Source organism: Lissotriton helveticus, chromosome 3_1 (assembly GCF_964261635.1).
Source record: "Lissotriton helveticus chromosome 3_1, aLisHel1.1, whole genome shotgun sequence".
Taxonomy (NCBI): Eukaryota; Metazoa; Chordata; class Amphibia; order Caudata; family Salamandridae; genus Lissotriton; species Lissotriton helveticus.
In genome coordinates, this window is record NC_136061.1 from 1,950,032,091 (window position 1) to 1,950,057,606 (window position 25,516).

Genomic DNA, 25,516 nt, shown 5'->3' on the forward strand with positions numbered 1-25,516 from the left:
CATCTGGATAACAGCCACGAGGCGGGTCCCACGTGAAAACTCCCTTCCTGCCCAAAATCTTCTGGCAAGTCAAAATCAAAAATGCCCCTTAAGTAAAAGAAAGTCAAGCAAGACTCATCCTCAGGAAGAGTGCTGCATCTTCTCACACTGAGCTGGTCCCACATTGGTTCTGGTGCACCTCAAAATCCCTGTGCAGCATTTGTCGGCCAAGCAGCAGATAGCAGACTTCAAGCAGTCATGCTGAAATTTCCAGTGCACTGCTGGCTCCATCTAGTGCTTCCTCCGGCTCCACTGAGGTGCAGGGGCACCCAATCAGAGCTCTGCCGGCAGGCCCGTACCCTTCACTGCCTGCCCTTTTAGACCCATTACTGGGGCTGTGCCACAAGCAGTCTACACTTCAGCGTTGGCACTAGCACCTGAACCAATTGTGACACTGGTTTATGACCCCAAACTGACATCTGCCCTGCATGGTCTTTGTCACTCCATGAAATAACTAATGCGCAACCAGTGGTTGTAAAGTAAGACCACCAGCATTAGCCTCTCTTTTGATGCCAGTGCTGTCATTGTCGAGACCCTCATTGGCTTCAAATCCGATTTGTCTTGACGGATACCTAATGTCCCTCATGATGCTGCTAGTGATAAAGCAGACAACATATTCCCCACAAGGGAAAGCCTGTATTCAGAACTGCAGAATGCCACTTTGCTAGATACCTCACCAGAGACAGACCTGGACTTGCCACCAGCTCCACCAATGGAGGAACATCTCTTTTGCTGTGGAGTGCGTAGAGCAGCAGAAGTGCTAGGCTTCCAACTGTCTACTCGGGAAACCAAAGCCAATTTATTGGCTCAAATTCTTCAACCAACATTATGTGAACTACTTATACCATGTACAGACACTCAAGGCTACTTGTTCTAAGCCATGCCCAGCCTCTCTGGTCAGCCAACATTTGGCTGTACAGCACCGACCTTCCCCCAGTGATCATGATTTTTTAACTAGACATTCATAGCCTGGAAGTCTTGTGCTGTAAATATCCACAAGTAAAGTCAGTTAAAATATTTTACCTTCAAACCTCTTCCCCATCCCCCCATTAGGGAGTTGAAATGTAGTGATGCCTTCGGAAAGAAAATGTTTTCCTCAGCTTGCCTGGCTTTACGCTTTTTGTATGCCGTATGCCTTTTGTTCAGATTCACTCATGTCTTAGGGGACATGGCCAGCGAGATCCTGCAGTAATTCTGGAGGACCACAGAAACTCAATTGCCCAAACAATGCAAAACAGACAGGATTCAGCAAATTCTGCCTTGTGTGTAGGCCTGGAAGACACTGCCTGCCTGGGCCATGCTATTGGCAACAGTTGTATGATTAGGAGAGATTCCTGGATGCAATCAACCAGATTTTCAGGAGATGTCCAAGCATCTCTTATGGACATAGCCTTCTATGGACCTAGACTGGTCAATGATAATGCAGACTCGATGCTTGAAAGATTCAAATGTAGGCTTTCCACAGCTTCGTCCATTAGGGTTATTGCCAGACAGCTCCACCAACAGTATAGAAAGTTATGGGCCATTCCAGATCCTTGCTCACCAGCCTTCCGAGGTAATGCAGCCAGAAATGTAGCCCCTCTGGGGCAGAGGGCGTGGTGGTGGCCTATGCCATTCACTACAGCATGGGCAGCTGTCCTCTAACTCTTACTACACAATTTCAGCAGCTCCCAAGCTGCTTTGTTTTACCTTCCCAGGCCCAGAGACAGTTGGTAAGGAGTGCGATGCAATGTTTCTTCCCCAGCTTTAGATCCACATGGCAGACCGATGGGTCTTACACATTGAATCAAAGGGCTCTGCCTTTCATTCTATTCCCGTCTCTTCTTCCACAACCCTACACCAGAGCGATTTTTAGTAGATCACGTAACTATTTTGATGGAAGAAGTCAATCTTCTAATGTAAAGGTGTCATTGCATAATAGCTGGACTAGGTGATGGGCTTTTTTCTCTACTAACTCTCCTAGAAATAGGATGGACCTCCGTTCACTCAATGGCTTCTGAAGAAGGACAAATTCAAAATGCTTATTCTGGCTTGGATATTATTTTCTCTGCATCCTGGTGAATGAATGCTGTCCATGAACTTGCAGGACATGTATTTACATATACCCATCCTGCAGTCCCACATACATTACTTGTGGTTCATGGTGGGGCTGAGACGGATCCCTAGTTCCTGTGCTCCACTTTGACCCCAGCCACTCAGGTGTTCATGAAAGTGATGGCGGTTGTCGCAGCTCACATTTGGAGGTTAGGAATAAATATACACCCGTACCTCGACAACGTAATGCGCAAAGCGTGCTCTCCACAGTCAGTCACAACCCAAGTGCCAGACTACTGCCTGGAAGTAATCTGCTTGGAGTTTTCCATCTTTAGTCCTATTCCCACCAGAACCCTACTCACAGAATTCCTTTCATATGGGCGAGATTGGACATAGTAGCGTTCAAGCCCTTGCTACCACTGCTCTGAGTTTTGGACATTCACGTTGTGATCCTGAATGTTTAGAGATCAGTTGTGGGTGTTTGTGAGAATGGTTCAGAGGCTTCTTGGGCTTCTTGGCTCGTTCATCATATTTGTTCCATACTCCAGATGGCATATGCGTTCCCTGCAATTGAACTTAAGGTTCAAAAGGTCCAGTGCGGGGGTTGCATTTTTGGACATGTCCAAATCTCATAAGAGACAACCAAGGACCTCATGTTGTGGCAGATAAGCACCAACCTGACCTGCAGGAGGCCACTCTCCCTCCACACCCAGACTTCATGAATGTGACAGATGTGTCGCTCCTGGGGTGTGGAGATTATATAAGGAGATGGAGTTCGGGGACCTCTGGTCTCCAGCAGAGAGTAAATGTAATGTTAGCTTCTTATATAGCGCACTAATCACCCCAAAGGGTCTCAAGGCGCTTGCTTTGGGAACCCGTCCTGGTTTTTCCCTGTGAGATAGCCCCTACTGGGCACCCCCAAGGTGAAAGCCAGGCATCCCGCTGCGGGGGGCCGTAGTGGAGATTGAGCAAGCTATTGCCCAGAGTTGCAGAGTGTGAGCCCCTGATTTGAGTAGGCACCGAAGCGAGAATTATCGAGTCCGTGGACATTTTGAGCTCAGGACCCTGCCATGTCGGGAATTGAACCCTGGTCCCGGTCTGACCTCTGCTTCAGGGTCTGCCTCCTCTAACCAGTGAGCCACACTTCTCCACGACCTGAGGGGGTCTTTTTGGCCCTTAAAGACCAACAGGTGGTTTTGCTGGTAGCCAACCACCTAGCAGGGTCCATGAACGCCAGACCAGATCAACTGGGCTGGCATTGACTGGTGGACCACGAGTTGTAGCACCACATGAGTGAACTACAGGCAGTCTCCATGGAATCTCCCTGCATCACTTCCTTCCTCGACAAATTGGTGCTGCCGTCTCGGGTTGCATTCCTGCATTCGTTTCTACATCATCAAGTAGATGATAAGATGTTTGTGGTGGTCACCGGGACAAAGAAAGGCCAGGCAGTATAATATAGGACTCTGTCCATTTGGATAGTCTTCTTCATTAATATCTGCTACGTGCTACCTAAGAAGAAACACCCAGAAGGCCTAAAGGCTCATTCCACAAGGGCCGCTACAACTGCATTGACAATCTTGGTGCCAGGTCTGATATCTGACAGGCTCTGACGTACATTACAAATGTTCACAAAACACTAGGGCCTTGGCAGTTCTCAGACCCTCCACCTTTGAGAGGTACTGCTGTAGTATCTATTCTAAAGGTAAGAAAACTTTATATAGAAGTACTTATCAGACGAACAAATTACATGCCTTTGGCAAAGCCCTTTTTTGGTGATTATTCTATCTGCAGACTCCTCACAGCCCACAACCCTCCTCGTTCTGTGGCGTGGACTCCTGAACACAATAAGGTTCCAAGTTCGATTTTGGCACATTGTAACCGGCAATTTATTCGGAATGCCCTGTGTTTGAGGGTGTTGAGGGAGAATGCTTCAGATACTGACATCAGTGTGCAGGGGTGGCACTCATATGCAGCTCCTTACTGTCACTTCTTGGGTGGTATTAAGTCACCCTGGAACTGGGAGCTGTATTACACCACCTACTGACGCATGGGGTGCATTACAGAAGAAAATCTCTGGACCCAGTACGGTGCCTGTGAATATTGTAACGGTAAGGATTCTGTCTTTTCAGTACTCACCAGAAAGTGTGTTATCAACGGTAAGTAACATGTCACGAGGGACTCATGGCCAAGCATGGAGTAAGTGGTGTGAGGTTTGAGACCAGATACAATGTAACACAAATATCGCAAAGGTTATTACATTTGATTGGTTAGTCTAGTTTTAACTTTCAAAACGAATACATTTTACATTACACGTTAATAGTACAGCTTAGATAAATCACTAAATAATACAGCAGGCTCTAACTTTTACTGTGGTCCCAAAGCACTTTGCACGAGATAGCACCTGCTTTCATGTCAAAGAAAGTGGGGCTTGGCATTAACCACTATGATGTTTGCAGTACCCCAGTTTGACCAGAATTCTTGATTTTGGTAGACTGGCCTGCACATGGAATAAGGGTCTCATTGTTCCATTACTGACCAGCACGGGTGCATGCGTTGGATTTGCTATTCCTTCAGCCTGGTGTGTTGAGCGAAAGAAATGGCCAACGTTATCTTACGGTCTGCTCAGGGTCCATCAAGGCCGATCCCCAGGACTGAAGAAGTGGCCTCTAGAGGTGTTTCAGAGGAATGTGGGCTTTTTTTTATACCCTGAGCCAGCAGAACTGAAACGCATGCCTCAGGCCATAGTGTTGACCAGGAGAGCCCCTAAAGGCCAAAGATTAGTCTGAGTAACTACTTGCACCGCTGCCATCAGGTGAAGCCTGCTTTGCCTGCTACCACAGCCAGCAGTCGTTTTCCAAAGTAGACTCACCTATGTAGTCCTTCATCACTTCGGGATAGTCTCCATTATAAAGCGTATTTGCAAACCAGCCCAGATAGAACTGCATGTAGCGCTCAGCGGCTTCGATGTCCTTCTGGCTGTTCATGTCCACCGGCTCTCCCCAGTCGCTGGTCAAAGAAATCCCCACCATGCCTGCAAGCAAAGAGCAAACTGGGATCAGTCCAGGATCCCTCACAGGAAGGTGGGCTGCATGTACTCAGGCATCATCTCTTGGGTGTTTATCTATTAGAACAAGTAATCCTGTTAACATCCGGGGCTAGTCAGTAAGGCCTCAGCCCTTGATCAATAACGTAATGAAGCCTGACTGTTGTTGATCAGAAGAAGCCAACAGGCAGAACATTTTGCTCCCCTTTCAATCAGTGGTAGATAACAGATAGTATGGTTTTATTGTTGGTAATAACAAGTAAAAAAAAGGCAGTAATGGCCAGTCCCTATTTGTCAGTTAATGGCTAATGGCTGCTTTTATCCGTGATGTTGTTTGGCAATAGTCTGACTCCTGCAGGTCAGTTGTGGATCACTGCTAGTTTGGGCCAACTCATCTGGTTACTGGTGGAGTATGGTGGGGACTGCTAGTAAGACATAACCTTATTTGGTAAGTAGCAGATACGAGCTGGTAATTCATCAACCAAGGTGCACACCTCTGTCATGCATTTGCTTACCTCTTTGCTTGCTGCGCCAATACTTGTTGTAAGTGTGCCAGACCTTTGCATGAGCCTGGAATTACAAATCATACGTTGTGAAATATTGCAATTAAGAAGGTATCCACACCAAGCTTCATCATCTGGCATATGTGCGCTCACTCTTTGGCCGGTGGAATTCCTCTTTAACTTATTTTCCCCATGCCGGTCTCCTTTTTTCCTTGTTACCCCATGCCAGTCTCCTTCCTTGTTATCTCCATGCCAGTCTCCATCCTTCCTTGTTACCCCATGCCAGTCTCATTCCTTCCTTGTTACCCCATGCCAGTCTCATTCCTTCTTTGTTACCCCAAGCCAGTTTCCTTCCTTCCGTGTTATCCCATGCCAGCCTCATTCCTTTCTTGTTATCCCATGCCAGTCTCCTTCCTTCCTTGTTGCCCCATGCCAGTCTCCTTCCTTCCTTGTTATCCTCATGCCAGCTCTCCAGCCAGCTCTTACTCTAGTGGTTGGTAACCTGCTTTTCCAGACCAGGTGCCACAAACAAGGTTTCTCTATTCTGGACTTGTGAAATGTGTGCTTGAGGGATGAAGTTCAGCAGGCACTCTTTTCCTCAGGTAGGGCCCCTGACAAGCAAGTATTGTCATCCGAGGGACCCTGATGAGTTTTTAGGTCTCGCCTGTGTTGCAGCGCATGCGCTGCCCGCTGGCGTGAAATTTTGTGAGAGGGATTTCAGAAAAGGGTGTTAAGCCCCGCCTCTCATTTCCATTGGACGGCGTCACCGTTTATGCTAAACAGTGGCCTGCCATTGGAAAAGAGGGGTTTTTGTGGACGCCCTTTCGCCGCCGATCCGACTGGGTCGCCTGCTTTGCTGCTGTCGCAAAGCACTTCCTTAACTTTATAGGGCCATGTGTTTCTAATTAGCGCTAATTAGAAACACATGGCCCCATAAAGCTAAGAGATCGATGCTTGTTGCTACTGGGGCCGGGTCAGTCACAAGCTGTTATCATTTCAAAGTAACCCAATATCTATCAGAATGTGTGGTTGCACTCTGGATTTCCCATGAAAAGAGACCTATGAAGATTCAGTACCCAGCTCCCTCCCTTACTTCCTCCCTCACATCTACATGGTGGAGTGGCACCTCCCAAGAGTCATAACATTTTCATGCTTTTAAAGGGATAGTGCGCTTAAGAAAGAGGTGGCAGGGGTGATCTTTTGGGTTTATAGTTCACACCTCTATTTCTACGTAGAAACGATCTGTTCATGAGAATTCACCATAAAGATCTGAACTCCTTACTAAATCTAAATGCAGGGCAGCTTCCCTTATGGAGGAAAGAACATCAGGAAGATGTACGGTCCATACATTCATTGTCTCTTATCGCCACGCTTTTTCCCAGTTTTTTTAATGATGCCATAAAGACAGCATCTAAACATTTAATGAATGGTGTTTCCAATATGCCTGCCTTAAGTTCCTCCATCGAAATTTATAGAGCGCATTTGAGATGTTGATATACCGTAAATATAATACCACAATACCTGCATGTTTGCTAGCCCAATGCCTATGTTTTTGTCAATGTAGTTTGTGCAGAACACACTGACTGCAAATAAAAACGTCTCTTGGCGTTACCAACAGGAAATGACATAAACAATATGCACAGTAAATATGATTAGGATATCTTAGAACAGCAATGTACATTAGTATCAATGTGCTGCATGCCACTTATTCATAATATATTTTCCCTTAAGCACTTAAAGCTTAAAATGTGACGAAAGCCTGAGAGACCAATAGCAATCTAGTTCATCGTGACTTGTTCTTCATAATCTAAATAATGCACTTGACAGGATTCATTCCTTTTTCAGAATATCGAACTTCATAGAGTTCATTCCATTAGACTAAATAATTCACAAATTAAACAATTCACGAATTATATCCTTCGACCAGTTTGTGTTTGGTCTCAGGGACATTTTCAAGACTCTTAACCCTACTATAATATTCTTTTCTTTCAAAAACTGTGCTCTGGCTATTAGACTAGATTTAGAAAATTTAACTTAAGTGTTTTCATTTTCATTTGTCGACCTTTACCCAAGTACTGCTTGGAAGCTCAATTACGGCCACTGAAGCCAGATTTTACATTTACATTTTCAGCGTTGTACTTATTAGGTTCAATTGTGGTTCTCTAGTGGTGTGCAATAGACTAATGCTATATTCACATGTTTGAAAAAACTAAAAACTTTTTTAACCTTAGCTTTAGCATCTGTTGGCAACTAGATGTGTTTGCGCAGTTACCACCCAGTGATTATGGAGTAAACGTTGGCCATATTGTTACATGTGTGAGTACACGCAGGAGTGTTGTCTAAGAAGGTTTTGCCGCAATAGCTATACGCAAATGGCTTATTTGAAAGGCAAGCAAGGGAGGGCAATGTTTTGGAGTGTTCTAGTGCACTGATTGCTTCAGACTGTCGGATACACAAACATATAGTAAGAAGAGAAGGAGAAGGTGCTTGATCAGAAAGGATTAGGTCCTCCTAGTTCATATTCTTCCATTAAAACCCCCTATTTTACACGGCAGGCAAAGCCCTATTATGACTATGAGAATCTAAACAATTGAGGCTTCAAGAGTCTTCTGAAGCTTCGGCTGAAGGAATATCACAGCCATTGTCCTTACATGCCCATGTTTTTGTTTTGCGGCTCATGGACGTCATCAGGCATGGCTGCCAATGCTGAGTTTGAGTCAGTGGTTGCTGCTGGGGGCCACTGGCGCTCAGTTTTGGGGACCGGGCGGCACTTATCTTCCCACATCAGACATTTCCAGAGAGCGAAAAAGTGAAAAGCACACAAAGCGGCAAGATGGAGGTAGAGCAAGATGGAAAAAACGTCTCAAAGGAAGAAAGCAGGGACCTGAAAGAGTGAGATATAGGGCAGGGAGTGTCTAATTTGATTAAAGAGACACGAGGAGGATTCCAGATTATGCCACCTTGGTATTCTGCACATCAACAGGTAATAGAGCTGTGTACTGAGCAGAACTTTGGGCACCGACGCAAATTAAGCACTGATTGCTGCATCAGACTGACAGCACATGCATGGGAATTCATAGATAGAGTGTCACTGGCAGCTATTATCTGCAGGTATTAGGGACTTTTTCTCAAAAGGTTTAGTGAATTTTGCAGGAAACCCTTAATTTGACCATGGTTTTGACCGCCTACAGGTTTTCAGCAAAGGTTTAATGTGTTCACGTTTACTACGTTTAAGGGGCTTTCTGGCTTCCTGGATTTGTAGTTTTTGTAACCTGGCAATGAGTGTTTTGGGGGGGCCACTGTGGATGGTGTTGTAGTAGTCAAGACAAGATAGTTCTTCTCAGTTCCACACTGTGATCAGAATGGAGTCATGGGAAGAGTTTCTGGTGCAGAAAGCGCTAGCAGTTGATCTCTTTGACCACAGCATAGATTAGTTAAATGAATAACATTTCTGAGTTAAAAAGTACCCAGAGGATCGTGGCTTACGGACTGATGAATGGAAGGGCCCCAAGGCTGGGTCCAAATCAAAGGGTAGTGAGGCAGGTTCACTTTCTTCCATTGTGGTGATCTGAGTCTTGGCCCCAGTTCTACAGAGGAAGCTTTTCTTTCAACTGAAAGACTTTTCTTCGAGTGAAAGATGTGGCCCAGGAATGTGGTTATTTTATCTAGTAGGTTGGTTGAGTTATCTAGTTGGAAATGGATTTTCATGTTATTTCCTTACGTATGGAAGTTTATTTTGTGAAGCTCACAAGGGTATGTGAGAGGGTAAACATAAATTTTAAACAGGAGAAAAGATATTTTTGACCTTTCGACACAGAGTAGGGCAACAGATGAGTGAACGATTCAACTGTTCCTATCCTTATTTTCTGGCTGTGTTGGAAAGAAAGAAATTAATCCAGGATAAGTCACAGACTGATATTCCCACCCAGTTCTTAGGTGTTTCCGGCAGTGAAGTGTGATCAACTGTAGTAGACCGAAGGAGTGTTATTTTATGTTAGGAGTTTATAAGTGCCCAAATACCAAAAAGGTCTCCTGGTGCTGAGAGACCAACCACCTCATCCACAGCTAAACCTAACAAAGACCCAACACTCAACTCACATGAATCAACAGGTATCAGGTACGAAGAAGAAAACACTCAGAACTTAAACGAAAAGAATAGAAAGACCCAAAGCCAACGTTCTCTAAATGGGCGGAATTTTTTTTGCATAGTATACTATCAGGTTTTCATGGCCTTTCTGAAATGCATGTGCAGAAAAGATTTCCACAATGTATTAGGAAGGGTATTCCATAATTTCATTCCCACCACCGAAAAGTCCCTCCTGACTAGGCGAGCTTGCTGAAATTTTGGGACTAAAAGAAAAGAAGCAGCCAGAGAACAAAGAGGCCAACTTGGGTTATAGAATCTCTTCCTCAAATAGAGTGGGCAAGAATTACGTCTGGCACGATGGTCAATGCATAGAGATGTAAAAGTAATCCTTTTAACAACCGGAAGCCAATGTATCATACACAGTGCAGAAGAGGATCAGGCATGCCAAGGCAAGCCAAGAACTATCCTGACCACCATTTTTTTGAATTCTCTAGAGCTTGTTCAACACACCCTGTGAGGCACCCAGCAGAAGAGAGTTACAGTAGTCAAGGCAGCTAAGAAAAGTCGCCTGAACCACTAACGGAAGGAAGTAGGAGCTGTACACGTTTCCTTAGAGGCCTCAAAAGGTGGAAACAGGAAGATGTTAGATGATTTGCCTGCTTTACCAATATCAGGTTCTCACCCAGATAGAAACCAAGGTTGTTTACATACTAGACTAGGTGAGAGGAATTAGACCAAGTTGGAGGCCAGAAAATCGAGTGATATGAGAGTGCTTTCTTTTTACCAGCTAGGCTACACCTCTCGTAGTCCCTAGAAGTTTGAAGGGGGTAAATGCATTTTGCAGTGAAGATGGGTATGGGATTGGTTCAGTGGTGCTAAGGTGGAGGGTTGACTATATCATGGTAGTTGTTGAAGATCTCCATAGAATTGGTTGGTACTTGTGCATTTTGCAAGATGGGTCTTTTTGACTCTGCTTGATTATCTCATAATAGCCTTTTGTGAGGTTTGTTGTCCTGGAACATGGTATTCCAGGAGGAGGAATCTGAATAGCAAATTCATGATCTCCTCACAATTTACAGAAAGAGAGTGAAAAGAGAGAAGTTTGAGTCTTGTAGGAAACTCTACAGTCTACTGGATCTGCTGCAAAACTGGCTAGGACTGAGCCAGAAAAGCATTTGAAGGCTACTCTTGGGTCTACCAGCAGCCAGTTCAGACATAGTGTGGGGTTTGGAGTTCATAGTCACAGCCAGTTTATGTACCTCTCAACACATAAATGTGAAGTGCACTGCAAGCACCAATTTCCACGGTCAATAGTTAATTTCATCCAAAAAGTATCCAAGGTAATCTTTATTTCACACAGGAATGACATAAGAACAGCCAACACATTTTGTCCACTGCCTGTGGACTTCCTAAGGGTGTAATCTTTTCTCCTTTATGGTTTGAATGCCGCAATCATACCAAAGAATGTATCACCATCTGGCCATGTAGCATTACAATAGTTGGTATATACCTATTCTTCATAGTGCCCCATAAATCCAGGGAAGGCTGAAATTCTTCTCAAATATTTAATCCATGGTGAAATTGCACTTTGATAAGTGCCATTTCGACTTCTAGTGTCGGCGTCTCTCCATGGGTGTGTCGTAGAAGACATTTATGTGTTGAATTGTTCTGATCTATGATAGCTCCTTCAGAACAGCGGGATCAGGGGATGTCCCCGCCACATTGTTTTCTAATATCTCATTTTGGACTGTATTTCGTGAAATTGGGAGGGAGGTGTGTTAGGCATATGGACTTGCTGTTTCTTTGTTTTGTATAGGTTATGTACATCTGTATAGGTGTTTCATGAGTTTCCGATTTCCTTGGGTCAATTGAGGATGACACAGGTGAAGATTTATGCTGCAAGTGGTTCTGTAGCATCCAGATGTCCACTGCTTGTAGTCACTGTCAAAGTCCTGACCTATCCCTAGGACTTTGTGTGCTTATTCTGTTTTAGCATGAACGTTGTGTATTTAGTGTAGTTGTACCAAGTAAACTTGAATGAGCGGGTGAGATGCAGGAATGAAGACCTGTCTACATTAAAAAGCAGTAGGCTGATTATTGAGGGAATATACAGATACTTGTTAGTCTGTGAGAGAATAAAGAGTTTGCTTGGTTGATAGACAGTTGCTCAAAAGTTTCCCCAGAAATGGGCTGTTTCATATTAGCTTGCAGTTTCCTAGATCTGATTATGTCCTTGTCTCTTATATCAGTGGCCCACTGTAGGATGTTTTTTTATTTACTAGGCAGCTCTCCATTTGAGAGGGATGAATTAATGATCGAGCTGGCTGGTTTGATAACTGGGAATGCCAGAAAGCTATCTTTGAATATATTTGGGGACATGGTTCAGTTGGTGATCGAGTGATGGAGATAGACTTGATTAGTTCAGTACTGTACTTTACAAATAGCATGTTGAGCTTGTGGAGATTAGGCTGAACAGTTTTGTATGTAGGACTGAGCTTGGGTGGCAAGGATCATTTTAGATTCAAAATGAGTATTCAGTTTGTTAGCTTTTTCGATGAAGTGATCTGCCCAGTGGCGTAACACAGGCCCCCGTGGTCCCCACAGCGCCGGGGAAGGGGGAGGAGGGCGAGCTGCTGGGACCCCCCTCAGCACAGTACTCTGGCCTGAGAGCTCCTAATTAAATCTAGAGTGGGGGCCCTCCATGTACCTTGCAGGGGAGCCCCTTCAAGTTTTGTTACGTCACGCAAGTTGCTGAGCTCCAGAGAGTGGTACGCACACTTTGCCATTCTGAATCAGCTAAACAGAGCAAGGTCCTTTTCCGCACAGTGTCCTGCAGCTCTTCGGTCTACAGTGTCCCTGAACTTTCAGTTCTGACTATCTTCATAAAATCATCTGAAAGGACATGGAGGAGGCATGAGGGGGTGCGCTTGTTGATATTGCTGCGTTCCTTTTTATATTTTAGAAATATTTTAACAGCAGGTCTGTGAGTGTTGAGATTCAAGCTTTGGAGGGCATCTGAGGGATTCTGGATTGGGCAGGGGTGCGCCTAAAGACCTTGTTCGCAGGACAGAAGCCTACCACCAGTCTCTAGCCACAGCAGTACACTTTCAGTGTGTCATCCAAGCTAGGCAATGTAGTACAACATAATCACATCCCATCAAGGGAAAGTTGGTCTACTTTTGGGAGCCTTCAGGAGGCGCAAGCAGCCCCAGATTCTGGATGGTAAACATTGTTTAGGTAAAGAAAGGATGTAGTTAGAGTTGTATCTTGGTTGGTGAGTACTATTCAGTACCTGTGAATATGGGGCATGCGTCTTCCAGAGTTGTTTTCATTAATCCAAAGCACCAAGCATGGTTAATCATGCACAAAAAACAAATGGGGACTCCCACGACCAGGCATGCCCGATGGTGAGCACATTTGAGGCTGACCCTGTGTAGCCCAACCCTTCCATGGTCAAGCCGTATTTCAGGACACAGGTGGTTATAAATTTGTTTACAACCATCCTGTGTCTGACTACACTGATGCTCAACACCTCTCTTTCGAATCCTCTGACTGACCAGCTTCCGGAAGCACTGTGTGGCTCGTCTGCAGGTTACTGACTGGATTTCCCCCTGACAAGTGACTGAATACCCCTTTTCTACCCGCTTTTCACAAGCTCTGGGAATCTCATTTTAGTCTGTAGACCGGTCTCCACAGCATACTGGGGAGTGTCTTATTTGTGCTTTGCATAATTATATCTTTACCACAAGTTACACCTCTACATTGTCTAATTTTTTAATCTGTACACAGGAGTATATATTTAGACTTACAGCACAGCAAGTGAGCCTTGATTCTGTGCCCCATGCACACGTGTTTCTGGGATATTTAGTCTTCCATTCTGTTGACCTAAACCCCTGATTAGCACGAGCCCCCATCTAATGTGTGCATTGTCTTACCTTGATCATGTGATGTGCTGCTTTGTAGGCCCCGGTACCTTGCAGACGGTACCCTGGGGCGTGCTCCCCCGTCTCGTACCCTTCCACGGCCACAGACTGCGGATATAAAGGAACAGTGGTTAATACTGTTGGAAGGATTGCCCTTGATGTTCCACATGGCACCCTGGACCTGCCCCACATCCCACCGCAACATCCTACATCGTGAGTTGGATGGGATAAGGCCACTTATTCCCATCACTGGCCAATCACAGCTCTCTGCTACTAGCGCAACATGAGGTCAGTCAAGTCTACTATCGCAACGGTACCTCCTTAAACTTATCTGGTTTCTCATTGGAGCAGTATGCTGGTGGCTGAGCACAATTCAGCGCACACAATTCTCGAGCCTGCTCCCTGTTGACTACCAGTTTATCTCATGATGTCATCCTGTTCGTGATGGAGACGGTCCTCACCCACGATTTTTCTTAGAAAAAATCAACGAAGGATCCCAAGGTCCAGTGACCCACACTACGTTTGGAGATTTCGGGGCTAATAGAAATGTCAGAGTGCATTTGAAGACGTGATGATCTCACTGGGTGAAACTTGTGGTGTCTGTGACCTCACGTTGCAGCACAGAGATCCCTCAGGTCTACAACATCGTGGTGCATTGCGATCCCCAAGTGCAGATGTCTAGCGTTCAAAAGAGATACAGTCTTGCAATGGTTGCTTCACCGTACTGCCCTTGCACTGGCACAGATATTGTTTAAGAAAATACTGAAAACAAATTTCTTTTAAAAGTTCCTGTTAATAACCAGTGCACAGCTCAAGGCAATTCCTCCTCCATTTCCTCTAATTCCTGCAACACCTTAACAGAACGCATGTGACAATTTTTTTTAACTTTGATCTATTGAAAAGGACTATATTTTATTTAAATATGCTGAATAGAACTATATTTTACGTGACTATAAGGGCTCGGTGCCCTACAGCACACACGGTCGCTGTACTAAAGACATAACAGCTATGATGACCTCATTCCCTCCTGGATCTGATGCGTTGCATTATGCATCAAAGACGTGATTCTGAGAGCCCAGAGAGCTTCTCCCTGAGAAACTGAGTTCAGAAGGAAATTGAAACATTGCCTGTTTCTCAACTCAATCGAACATCAAGCCAGTTTCTCATCTCTGTATTTCCCTCATCCATCCCTCTTGCTAGTTTCTGGGCTCAGAGGAGGGACACACCGAGGAGGTGTAACCAAGCGCTTTACAAATCACTTTATTATTATTATTCACAAAGAAATTTGTACATCTTCAACCCTGCGTAGATGCAGATGTCTGAATTTTCCAGGTTTCCCCAAGAGCTCCTTGAAAGTTTTTATGATGTTGAATTACATCTATGTGGAGTTTGTTCTGCTTCTTTTGCTTACCCAAGGGTTGCTGAAGGTAATCCAGTGTTTCACCCGGTCCCCAAACTTCTCGAAGCACAGATTGGCGTACTCGTTGAAATACTGAACCATGCTGATGTTCTGCCATCCGCTGTGTTTCTCTTGAAGCACCTATGGGGCAAGCACACAAATTCATGGAGTAAGAAAATGGTGTGGAAAGAGGATTGTTGCGCGATCACAGGCGGGCTGGGATTTCCAGGAATATGGCGGCTAAGAGTTTTCAAATGGTGCAGAATACTGCTTCCAGATTGCTTTTCCGTTCTTGAGAATCATTCATGAACAAAGCCCTATATTTCTTGGCACAAATCTACCCAAATGCTTCCCAGGTTGTGCCTTTTGTGCCAGACACGGCCTTTAATTCCATGCTGTAAAAGATATAGGGCCTCATTACGAGTGCATCAGTAATATGGCATGGTAATACTGAATTGTGTAACCTCAATTGTGAGAGGTATTAGAGCACCCTCACAGAGCTATTACAATGTGTGCCGCTGGAATTCAGAATATTATCCAGGACTCAGTGTTTTGTATGTGTTCCAGCATTATATCCCCATCTCTGGGTGCTCTCCACCTGGACATTTTGTTAGCTTTCAGCTGTGTATGGGTGAAAACTCAAGAGCCTTGTAGTCAAGTAAATCTAACAGTCTGATGGGCAGTTAACTGCAACTACCGGCCACATTGGGGTTGCCACCCAACCTATACCTGGTCTCATACATGAGGAGGCAGCTCCTTCCTTATTGTGGCTCCTACAGCCTGGAGCAGTCTCAATGTAAATCTACCTAAGGCTCGAAATCTTTTCTGTTTCGTGAAACACCTAAGGTTTGGCTAGATGCTTTCAGCTTCCAAGACTCTTCGTAGATTTTCTCTGACAGCAGAGTGAGAGGTAATCAAGCAGCGCCAAGAACATATACATGCGCTTTACAAACAACACGTGTGATCTCAATGATGTGTGCGTGCCCGTGGCTTCTGCTTCGATCTCTGTCCTGGAATGAAATGTATACTGACAGGGTAGCATGATAGCCATGAGGTGGGTGCATATTTTCTACTTTCCCGTTTTATGTATGGTTTTACACCTATACATTTTACATATATTCTCAGAGACACCCTCAGAGCCCTCCCTCACACCCTCAAAGTATCTCTTGCCAGTTCCATGATGCTCCCTGGAGAAGGTGCTTACATTGCAGCTGGGTGCAAGTCTGTACTGTAGCTGGTCAACAATGACCTGTGTAGATGGGTAAGTAAAGATGTACTATTCTTAACTATAGACGTACTATTCTTAACTCCACTTCTGTGTACCTTGAACATATACATATATTTAAGGTACACAAATGTGGTGTCCAGTAGAGTAAACCAGTGCTTACCTATATTTCCTTACCCTGTCAATATTTTGGTGCTTGAGATTTTGTGCATGATATTCTGGTTGCATGATATTCTGCAGGCGATATGAAGGTGGAGTACCTCTGAGCCTATAGTGACTGCTGTTAAATGGTTGAGCTACACACCCACTCATTCTACGCCGGATACATTTGAAATTAATAGTACAACCCATGCAGTCTCTTCCTGCTATTTAATAATCTGCACGATTAACGCCTGCAAGTGATCACCAACCTGTGGAAGGTCCCAGTGGTAGAGGGTCACGATTGGCGTGATCTTGTTCTCCAAAAGGTTGTTTATTAAATCATCATAGAATTTGATCCCCTTTTCGTTCACATGGTCAGCTATGGGCACAAACGAGTTAAACATTTAGAACATTCCATACAATGACTGGAGATAATGACACGTTAATAATTCTTATTCATATAAATAAGTTTTAAAGCGCGCAGTAGATTACAGTATACATTTATGTTTTTCACTATTATCATTGTCCCTAACTAAACGTATTTGGAGGCCGTCTTTACGGAGGATTGTTCTGTTCTCACCCTGCGTCTCACCTCCCAGTACTGAACCTTTGCATGTATGCTTTATTGCACAATAAACTCCAAAGCTATTTAAATAGCAGCACATTTAACAAAAGGGAAACTAGCATTGGCAAAGCCAAAAGGTTGCGCCTTTACAAAATGTATTGGCTTTGTCAGTGTTTTTTTGCATGTTGCACAGTGGCTCCGTGAGCTGCTGTGCTAAATGGCTTAAAGTAAAAAAAAAACTCAAGGACACGGCCGAGATTAACCGCGTCATAGCATTTATTTATTTTTTACTTCAAGCCATGTTGCATAGCAGCCAGTGCAGCTTTGGAGCATGAAGGAGGAGGATGGGTGGGTTGGGTGAAACCACAGGGAGTGGAAGAAAGGTGCGGGAAGAGGATAAAACAATGAAGAGGGTGACAAACATGTTCAAAAACTGTGTGAGGGATTGGGAGAGCTGAGCCACAGGAGGGAGGAGCTGGTCGTAAAGACATTGGAGAGTGGGGAGGGGGGGGTGTTGGTGAAACCTCAGGGAGTGGGGGATGTGGTGGTGAAAGAAAGGGACTGCAGAGTTCATGGCAAAAGTAAAAAAGGTATAGGTACAAAGAGAGGAGAAACGGGCTATTACTACTTAGGGGTAAGTAGAAGGTCCAGCTGCAGCTAGTGCCCACAAGATCAAGGTAAATCAATAATTGCTGAGCTGTTCCTGAAAATAGGGGGAGTGTATGTGTCCAGGGATGCGGTGGATATTGTTAGGGTAAAGAAGGATTACCCCTGGGTATCCATTTTGTTGGATTTAATGCCCTCACACACCTTTGCAGGTGTCATGCTTCATCATTTGCGCCTGCTCCTCGTTGGGTCGGGGGTGCAATACCCAACGGGCAACACCTCAAAGAGGGGCTCTTTAGCGGAGATCTTTTTCCAACAGCCGTGTAGGTGAAGTGCGGGTGTGGGGCCAGTAAAGGATGTAGACGTTCTAGGGTGATTAAAATAAAGCTAGAGGTACCAAGGAACGATTTATTCTGGCGGTCCGCTGCTTTAATTAAAAAGAGAATCTGGAAGGTGCGCCTGGAGTAATATGCTTCCAAGATCTTCCAGAGTATGCTAACGTCCGGTCTAGCCCCACACCCGCACTTCACCTACACGGCTGTTGGAAAAAGATCTCCGCTAAAGAGCCCCTTTTGAGGTGTTGCCCGTTGGGTATTGCACCACCGACCCAACGAGGAGCAGGCCCAAATGATGAAGCATGACACCTGCAAAGGTGTGTGAGGGCATTAAATCCAACAAAATGGATACCCAGGGGTAATCCTTCTTTACCCCGCATCTCTTGACACATACACTCCCCCTCTTTTCAGGAACAGCTCAGCAATTCTTGATTCACCTAAAAAGTAAAAAAGGAGCACCTGCAGACAGCAGAAGCACATTGGCAACAGGAAGCAGTACTTGGTCGTTGCTCCACACCATGGATGAAGACTCAGAAGCACGGAGGAACCTGGAGGCCGGAAGGAGCCACTGAATAATAGGAACACAGGAAAGGAGAGTGGCGTGGGAGCCAACCAATGATAAGTAAAGGTAAGTAATGGGCAGGCCCTAGGCCCCTTTTAAGCTTATTGTTTTAATTACAAGTGATATTGCAAGCGCTGTGCAGGTGTAACCTAAAAATGAGGATCAGAGCAGGCCAAAGTCCTGGTTGTTTCTCATTTGGTATAAGCAGGTAGCTGGCGGTTTGGCACTTTGGAGAGTTAGTGGTGGGACAAGCCCATAGTAAGGAATCCTCAGCTGACTCTTACTGTATTGGGCAAAGTAATTCATAATCCTTCAGACACTCAGCGGCGGCCCATGCAAGTAAGAGCGTTGGGGCAGTAGGGCCAGTGGGGTTCGACAAACGACGACAAGGGAAAATTAAATATTTATTTTATTTTCCCTCGTGGTCGTCTGTCAAATCCCCGCAACCTGGCCCCACCACACCTACCTGCACAGGTCACGGCTGGAGACACTTAGGATTTAGCTGTGTTCAGTATCACTGGAACTAGGATTGCTGGAGGTGCTGCATTGCCCTCAGATAACTTTGAAGTTCTCTTTGAAAACTAACAATAAAGAGGAAAATTTGTCTTGCAAGGTGTAGTATGTTTGTGAAAGCTAGACTGTTAAACGTTAGAGGGCTTCTTGTGACGAGCTGCTGATAGTTGATTTTCCCAAAGTGTTTTCATTTTCTTTGAATTTGACTCAAACGTAAAGCTGTTTAGAAACTTGACCCTACTGGCTCACTTTCAGTGGGGAGGGATACAGGAGAGTGTTTGATAAGAAGGCCGCCATATGTCAATCTACAAACTAAACGTTTCAAGAAATAATACAAATATCCACAACATTGCAACACAATGGGGGATCATTTTAAGACCCACGACATTTGAGGAGGTAATACCACACCCAGTAAATAGAGCTATGGTACGGTATTTACCAGGTGTGGTATTACTTGCCCATTAATAGTTCTGCACCTGAATATAGGGGGATAACATGGTAAGGACACTTGTTTTACCATGTTCAAAGCTGCAAAACTCAGAATAGTGTGGGATTTCCTCATGCAATCTCACCCTGATGTTACCTGACAAAACTGTTCACATCTCTATGGGCTTGATTTAGGGTTTGGCAGATGGGATATTGTAAAAATTACTTAAGATTCCCTGAGCAGAAAATAATAATCTTGTTATAACATATAAGTTTCCAAAGATAATATCACAAGAAAATTCAAAGGAAAGTATCAGTCCGTGGTTTCTTTATTTGTCGTATTTTTGTTTCCATGAGGACTTTCCTTTCTTCCCATTCCCAAATATAAAATGTTATATCTTAAATAGTTCTCTCTCTGGGTTTCCAATCTCTCACTTATCACTCGGTGGAGGTTAGGCCTAACTTCCAAAGGAGTGGATAATATACTTATTATATATAATTTTTATTACAGCCCTGAGGAAGTCTTTTGGATTCATTCCATAGACGAAACACGCGTGTTGGCTGTGTTGCTGTTTTGCTGTACTAATTTCAATATCCAGGATTAGAGAAATTGTTAATAAGTCCTCGTGGAAACAAAAATACGACAAATAAAGAAACCACAGACTGATACATTCCTTTGAATTTTCTTGTGATATTATCTTTGGAAACTTATATGTTATAACAAGATTATTATTTTCTGCTCAGGGAATCTTAAGTAATTTTTAAATGTATGCAATTGCTATCAATTGCTAACTAACAGCATAGGGCGGTGGCTGTTTAGATTCCCTTTGGATGCATACCGAAATTATCAGGAGCTAAAACTGTTAAACCACCAAGATTTGCGCAGTGGATACCTCACTGCCCTTTTGTAGATGGGATATTGTAGCAGAAACCTGACGAGTATCTCATTTGCCCTATTACAAGTGCATTATAGCCTGTGGTGCTTGAAAAAAGGCGGGCAGGATATCTCTCTTGTTTGTGATGGAGTAACCCTCCACCAAGCTACACATCAGGTCCTATGTCTTTAGTGGGTTGATGTCACTGGCCATCACCCCACCCTCACAAATGGTCCAGCACCACTGGCTCTATCAGTATCTTCTACGCCCTTGTATAGAGACCCACCATCCTTGGTGATGAGTGCTGACTGTGGCTGGCGTGTTTGTGGGACTCCCGGGGGTCTCAGGGATACCGCAGCATGGGATGTGCTGTAACAAGGACTTAGTGTTGTTCTCTAGTGATCAGGAGGAGTGGCACATTTCTGTTTGCCAAACTACACCCTCCATGAATATGGCTGAAAGTATCCTTGAGTCTTAAGAGCCATTACAAGGACGAGAGTAAAAGTGGACTTAAAAAGTGCCAATATTGTCTGATTCCAGGCTTTCCCAATGGATATGGGGACTTGAGTATATAGTGGTCTCTTCAAGCATTTCTACTGGTGAGAATTTCGTGTACAAGAACATCGGGCTCAAAAGTAATTTGCAAAAAAAACATTATTTCAACCAGAGTACAAACACTATTTGAGCCCACTTTGAAAGTTACCACAGCACCTGTAAACGGGACAGCAAACTCCTAAATTTCCATGGAAAAAGCAGATGTTAGGAGACAATTAATTCAGCAGACTATAATCAAACATGCAGAGAGCAACAAACATTTAACACCGCCCCACAATAGGAAGGAGTCTTCCCTTTTTATCTGATCACAAACTGATTATGTGACATTGTTTACAAAGTGCATTGGGTCCTGGTGAGGAAATCTCTCTGCAGCATAAATGTTGTTCACTTGCGTCTCCATCATAAGATCTTAATCCATAATTATCCCTAGATCCTGGGCATCGGTGAGGGCAGTGAGACCGTACTGAAGGAGCCATACCAGCCCCAACAAATCCACCACCCGAAATAATCTAGGGATCCCAAGCCCCCAGGTGAGGGAGGGATTTAATGGTAAGCATAATGCATTGGCCATCATCTTTAGTCCTTGATCTGTGTGTTATAGTGTGGCCCTCAGCGTTGTAACTGAGAGCTCACAGCCACATCAGGATGCCAATTGAGCTCCAGATGATCGAGTTCAGGATCCAAAGGGGCAGCAGGAAACTGAATATACAAAAAAGTGAAGGTTTCTGTATCTCGAAAATTGATGGTTGCAATCCCAAATCAGGTGGTGAGGGTACCCAGAGGTCTGCGGTCACCCAGTAAAAAAGAGTGACTCACTTTGGGTGGGAGGAGATGCACTCTAACTTAGGGTTAATTAACAGCGAAACCTGAAGCAGCGAAAACTCAAAAACTGAAAGTTGTGGAGGAATGGCACCAGCGGTTCCAAGTTTATCATGAGCAGACCACAAGAGCAAAAGATCAAACCATAGTGTTTCTTTCAGTCTTTACAAAGGGATTCGTGATTGTATTGTATAAAGCCCCCGACATTATGGTCACCTCTTGAAAGCCGCACTCACTACCCACACGTGGGTCCCAGTTTCAAGTGCTCACCGCCTGAGTTTAGGGCAGATGTGTAGCGTTTAAGACAAAGGAGATAATGCAATCTAACCTGAAAGCACAGTGCTTCAATCTCTCTCGCACTTCCTTCAGCCTCTTGTGATGCAGAAGCTAATTTAGGCTTTGTCTAGGTCATCTAGGCGTCACTGTGGCTTCTAGGCAGGATCTCTCATTGGGCTGTTCTCCATGCTCGTCCCAGACAGATGACACTTGGCTCTGTCTCCTTTTGGTCAGGGCAATGTCCCTGCAAGCTGGGCAGTGAAGCTCCTCATCTTCCGAACAGCGGCAGCAACTACCGCCATCTCTTTGGTTCTAGGCCTTGTCCCTGTCTTGAGTCTTCTGCCTCTGGCCCTTAATTCTTTAAACTGGTACGGCAGAGATTTGTTTCTCAAGTTCAATACAAGCACAAAGCTTTGGCTCCAGAGTGCTTTTACCTTTGACAAGCTGGTGCCTTTACATCCAATTCAGCCCAAAAAGTGAACCTCTTTGTTGACTTTTTCCAGCTTCCTACACTGGTAGGTGAAGGGTGTCAGTGGGATGGGGTTTTCGGTTTTACAGGTCACACACCACAAGTGGAATCAAACTATTGCTATTCCCACAGGGGAAACATAGTCAGCCGGATAAGTCTAAATGGGAACAGAATGTTATGGTTGGTTGCAAGGTGTAAGGACTTTTGTTCTTTCAGGATCTGCATGCCATTGGAGGCTAAATAGCAAATGTTAGTCACAGAATAACCTTTTAGATTGTTAAAAACGAATCTTAGTAGAGCACTTTGCAATGTGATAGTGAATAAGTATGAAATATTTTACGAAATAACTTTAATTGAATATATTGACTGGGAGATAATGTCATCTTATATATACTGAAAATAACAAAGATTTAAAAGTAGAACACTGCAAGTGTTACCCTTCAAATAATGAACTGCCCTTTTTCTCTATTTTACAATTACTAACTTTCAAACTTCTTGCTATGAAGTGCTTGGATGCTCAAAGCTTTGTGTCTCTCAGCGGCTTTCATAACTTTCTAATTTATCTGAGAATGGCAGTTCAACTTCAAAATGAACCTGTATATTCCTGAAGGGCTTATAAATCGTGTCCCTTTTTCTGACTGGCAGGGGACGTCATAGATTTCCCCTATCGATTCTTGATGGGCACCTCTCCTCCTAACTCCACTGAACATTGATGGGCAGGCAATCACATAATTACTGGTATATACAAATGCAGGGTCCCTCGTATCTATCCTACTCTCAAAGAACAGGTGTCCAAACATCTTCTTGTGTTCGTGTAGGGCAGGTAATATCTCTTCCTCGTGAATTCTTATGTGGCATTGGCCCTCATGATGCCTCTGCTTATGGATGGCAGGCCCTCTCGAACTGCCCTTCTTTTAACTTTTAACTTTTTTTCATACTTGTGCAAGCTAAAGATACTCAAGACTCTCTCTTCCTGAATTTCACCCCCTTTCCTGTTTGAAGGGATGGGTCTCCAGGTCCAAGTATTCCCGAAGACCGGAACCCCTAAATCCTCTTTTACCACTGAATGGCAGGGGTTCCTCAGGACTTCTATTTTTTATTGACAGAGCCCATCATAAACTCCACAAATGACAACAACTGCAATATTTATAGGTAAAGTGAATAGCCAATCGGAAAATACCACCAGCACCCTGCCCTCACTATGACTCTCAAAAAGGCCACAGATCTCACGCATCAATATCTAACCAGGTTGCACAAACCAACTTCCAAATTGTTCACCCGGCTGGCATAGTTGTGAACAAAAGGAAGCGCTGCTAAATTCAATCCATTACATCGGGCACAGAAGCCAGATGTGCGAAAGTGCTCTTCCAGTTTCCAATACAACTCCTTGTATCCCTCAAACAGAATTCCCAGGACTCAGCTCTATTGTATCTAACTGATCCAAGGGCAAGACTAGAGGCTTGATTTGATTGATATAAGAGGGTGGCAGAGGCTTCGCCAACCAAATTTGCGACTGGTGCTCAAGAGGGTAGCACCAGGTGCCACTGAGTTTGCTTATTTTTATAGTGGACACATCAGCAAAGGGTCGCCTTGCAACTGATCAAAATGGGGTGTGCCGGCTTACAACTTTTCCTGCCTTAAATTTTTGTCCCTTCTATGGATCAGGGTCTTTGTGCCATACTAGTATTTTTCAAAAATCAGCAAAGGTGAATAAACAGAGTAATGCACTGCCATAAAGTTATTATAGTTTTAAAAAACAAGAGACACTGGGTCCGCTTCTAGAATGTGAAGAATGAAGGAATCATAACAGGTGATTTTTAGCTTTCTTAAATGTTTGATGCCTGACGTATGTCCCTCCTGCTCAACCGACTGATATTCTCCGGTTACTTCTTAAAGGCACTTTGTGGATATGGCGTAGAGATACCTGAAACAAGACCATCATTCCTGCAATCATGCCTCCATTGGACATTTGTTGTGTCAATCATCATGTCCCCCGCCGCATAATTAAAGTGCAGCTAATCAAAGCACCTATAAACAGTCTGTGTGGATGTAATGAAGATAAAAATCAAATGCTGTTTCATTTCAGCACATATCTTGTAAAATTCTCAGCTTACCTTTGATTCCGTTAGGGATCAGACGTGGCCACGATATTGAAAACCGGTAGTGATTAACTTTCAACTCTTTCAGTAAGCCGATATCTTCCTACGGAAATAAGTGAACATTCAGCCCTTCGAAATGCTGTAGGGTAAGCCAAAGCCTGTGTATAATCTCAAAGTTTATTCTTGGATTTTTTTCCTAGCACATATAATCTCTAGTAGGTGCTCAAACTTTGTCTAGCCCAGCTCTATTTGGATAAGTATTAGAAAGGAAATATTTACTTGTCCTAGAAATCCATTATTTAATGGAAGGTAGACATTATAAATTAATTAAAACATTTAGTAAGCACTTTGATACCCTAACAGGGTACTCTGGCCCTGAAAATAGATTCAGAGGTAGAAAGACCAAATTTATTTTTTACGTAAAGTCGGACAGTCCGAATCATTTACAGTATTCTAATGCTTAACATCCAGAAAAGAGAATGAGTGGCAATCTTTTAATATTAGGTGGTCGCAGGAGGTTTGTTGTATCATCTGACTTGCCTATCCAAATGAATACCCTGACTTTTCAGGAATTAGTAGGAGAATACTGAAAATCAATATTAATGTGACTTCAACCATTTTCTAAAGACAACTCTTGCTCGTGTATATAGCACGTTGTACCCTCAATGATTCATAAGGCACTTAAAAAACAAGGCACAGTAATACTTCAATGACCTTACAAAGTTAGGTTCTCAGAGAGAGACATGGTTCCGTTCTATTGGTGATGCGCTCATTAATTATAAAGATATATTAATAATACTAACCACTTATATAGCACATAACACAAATAACATTTTATGTTGGTAAATTAATAAAAGAAGATATGGTTTTCCAACTCAAAACGAAAAAAATAAAAACAGTAACTGGCAGGATTTAGGCTAAATGGCAGAAATAAATGTAATGGTCTTGTTGTAATGAAGTTGAAGGTAGAAAAGGCGGAATAGACATTTATTAGATTCAGAACAGCAGTTTGCATTCTC

The 25,516-nt window shown here is 43.9% G+C and overlaps 1 protein-coding gene across 1 annotated transcript in view; it reads right to left on the reverse strand.

Moving 5' to 3' along the window:
* LCTL (lactase like) overlaps positions 1–25,516 on the reverse strand; it is a 139,068-nt gene that overhangs the window by 92,324 nt on the left and 21,228 nt on the right. The window contains exons 5-10 of the mRNA XM_078683042.1: positions 24,513–24,600; positions 16,667–16,776; positions 15,044–15,172; positions 13,645–13,740; positions 5,635–5,689; positions 4,946–5,107 (exon numbers count right to left, since the gene is read on the reverse strand). Coding sequence (XP_078539168.1) covers positions 4,946–5,107; positions 5,635–5,689; positions 13,645–13,740; positions 15,044–15,172; positions 16,667–16,776; positions 24,513–24,600 — 640 coding nt within the window. The remainder of the gene's footprint in view (positions 1–4,945; positions 5,108–5,634; positions 5,690–13,644; positions 13,741–15,043; positions 15,173–16,666; positions 16,777–24,512; positions 24,601–25,516) is intronic.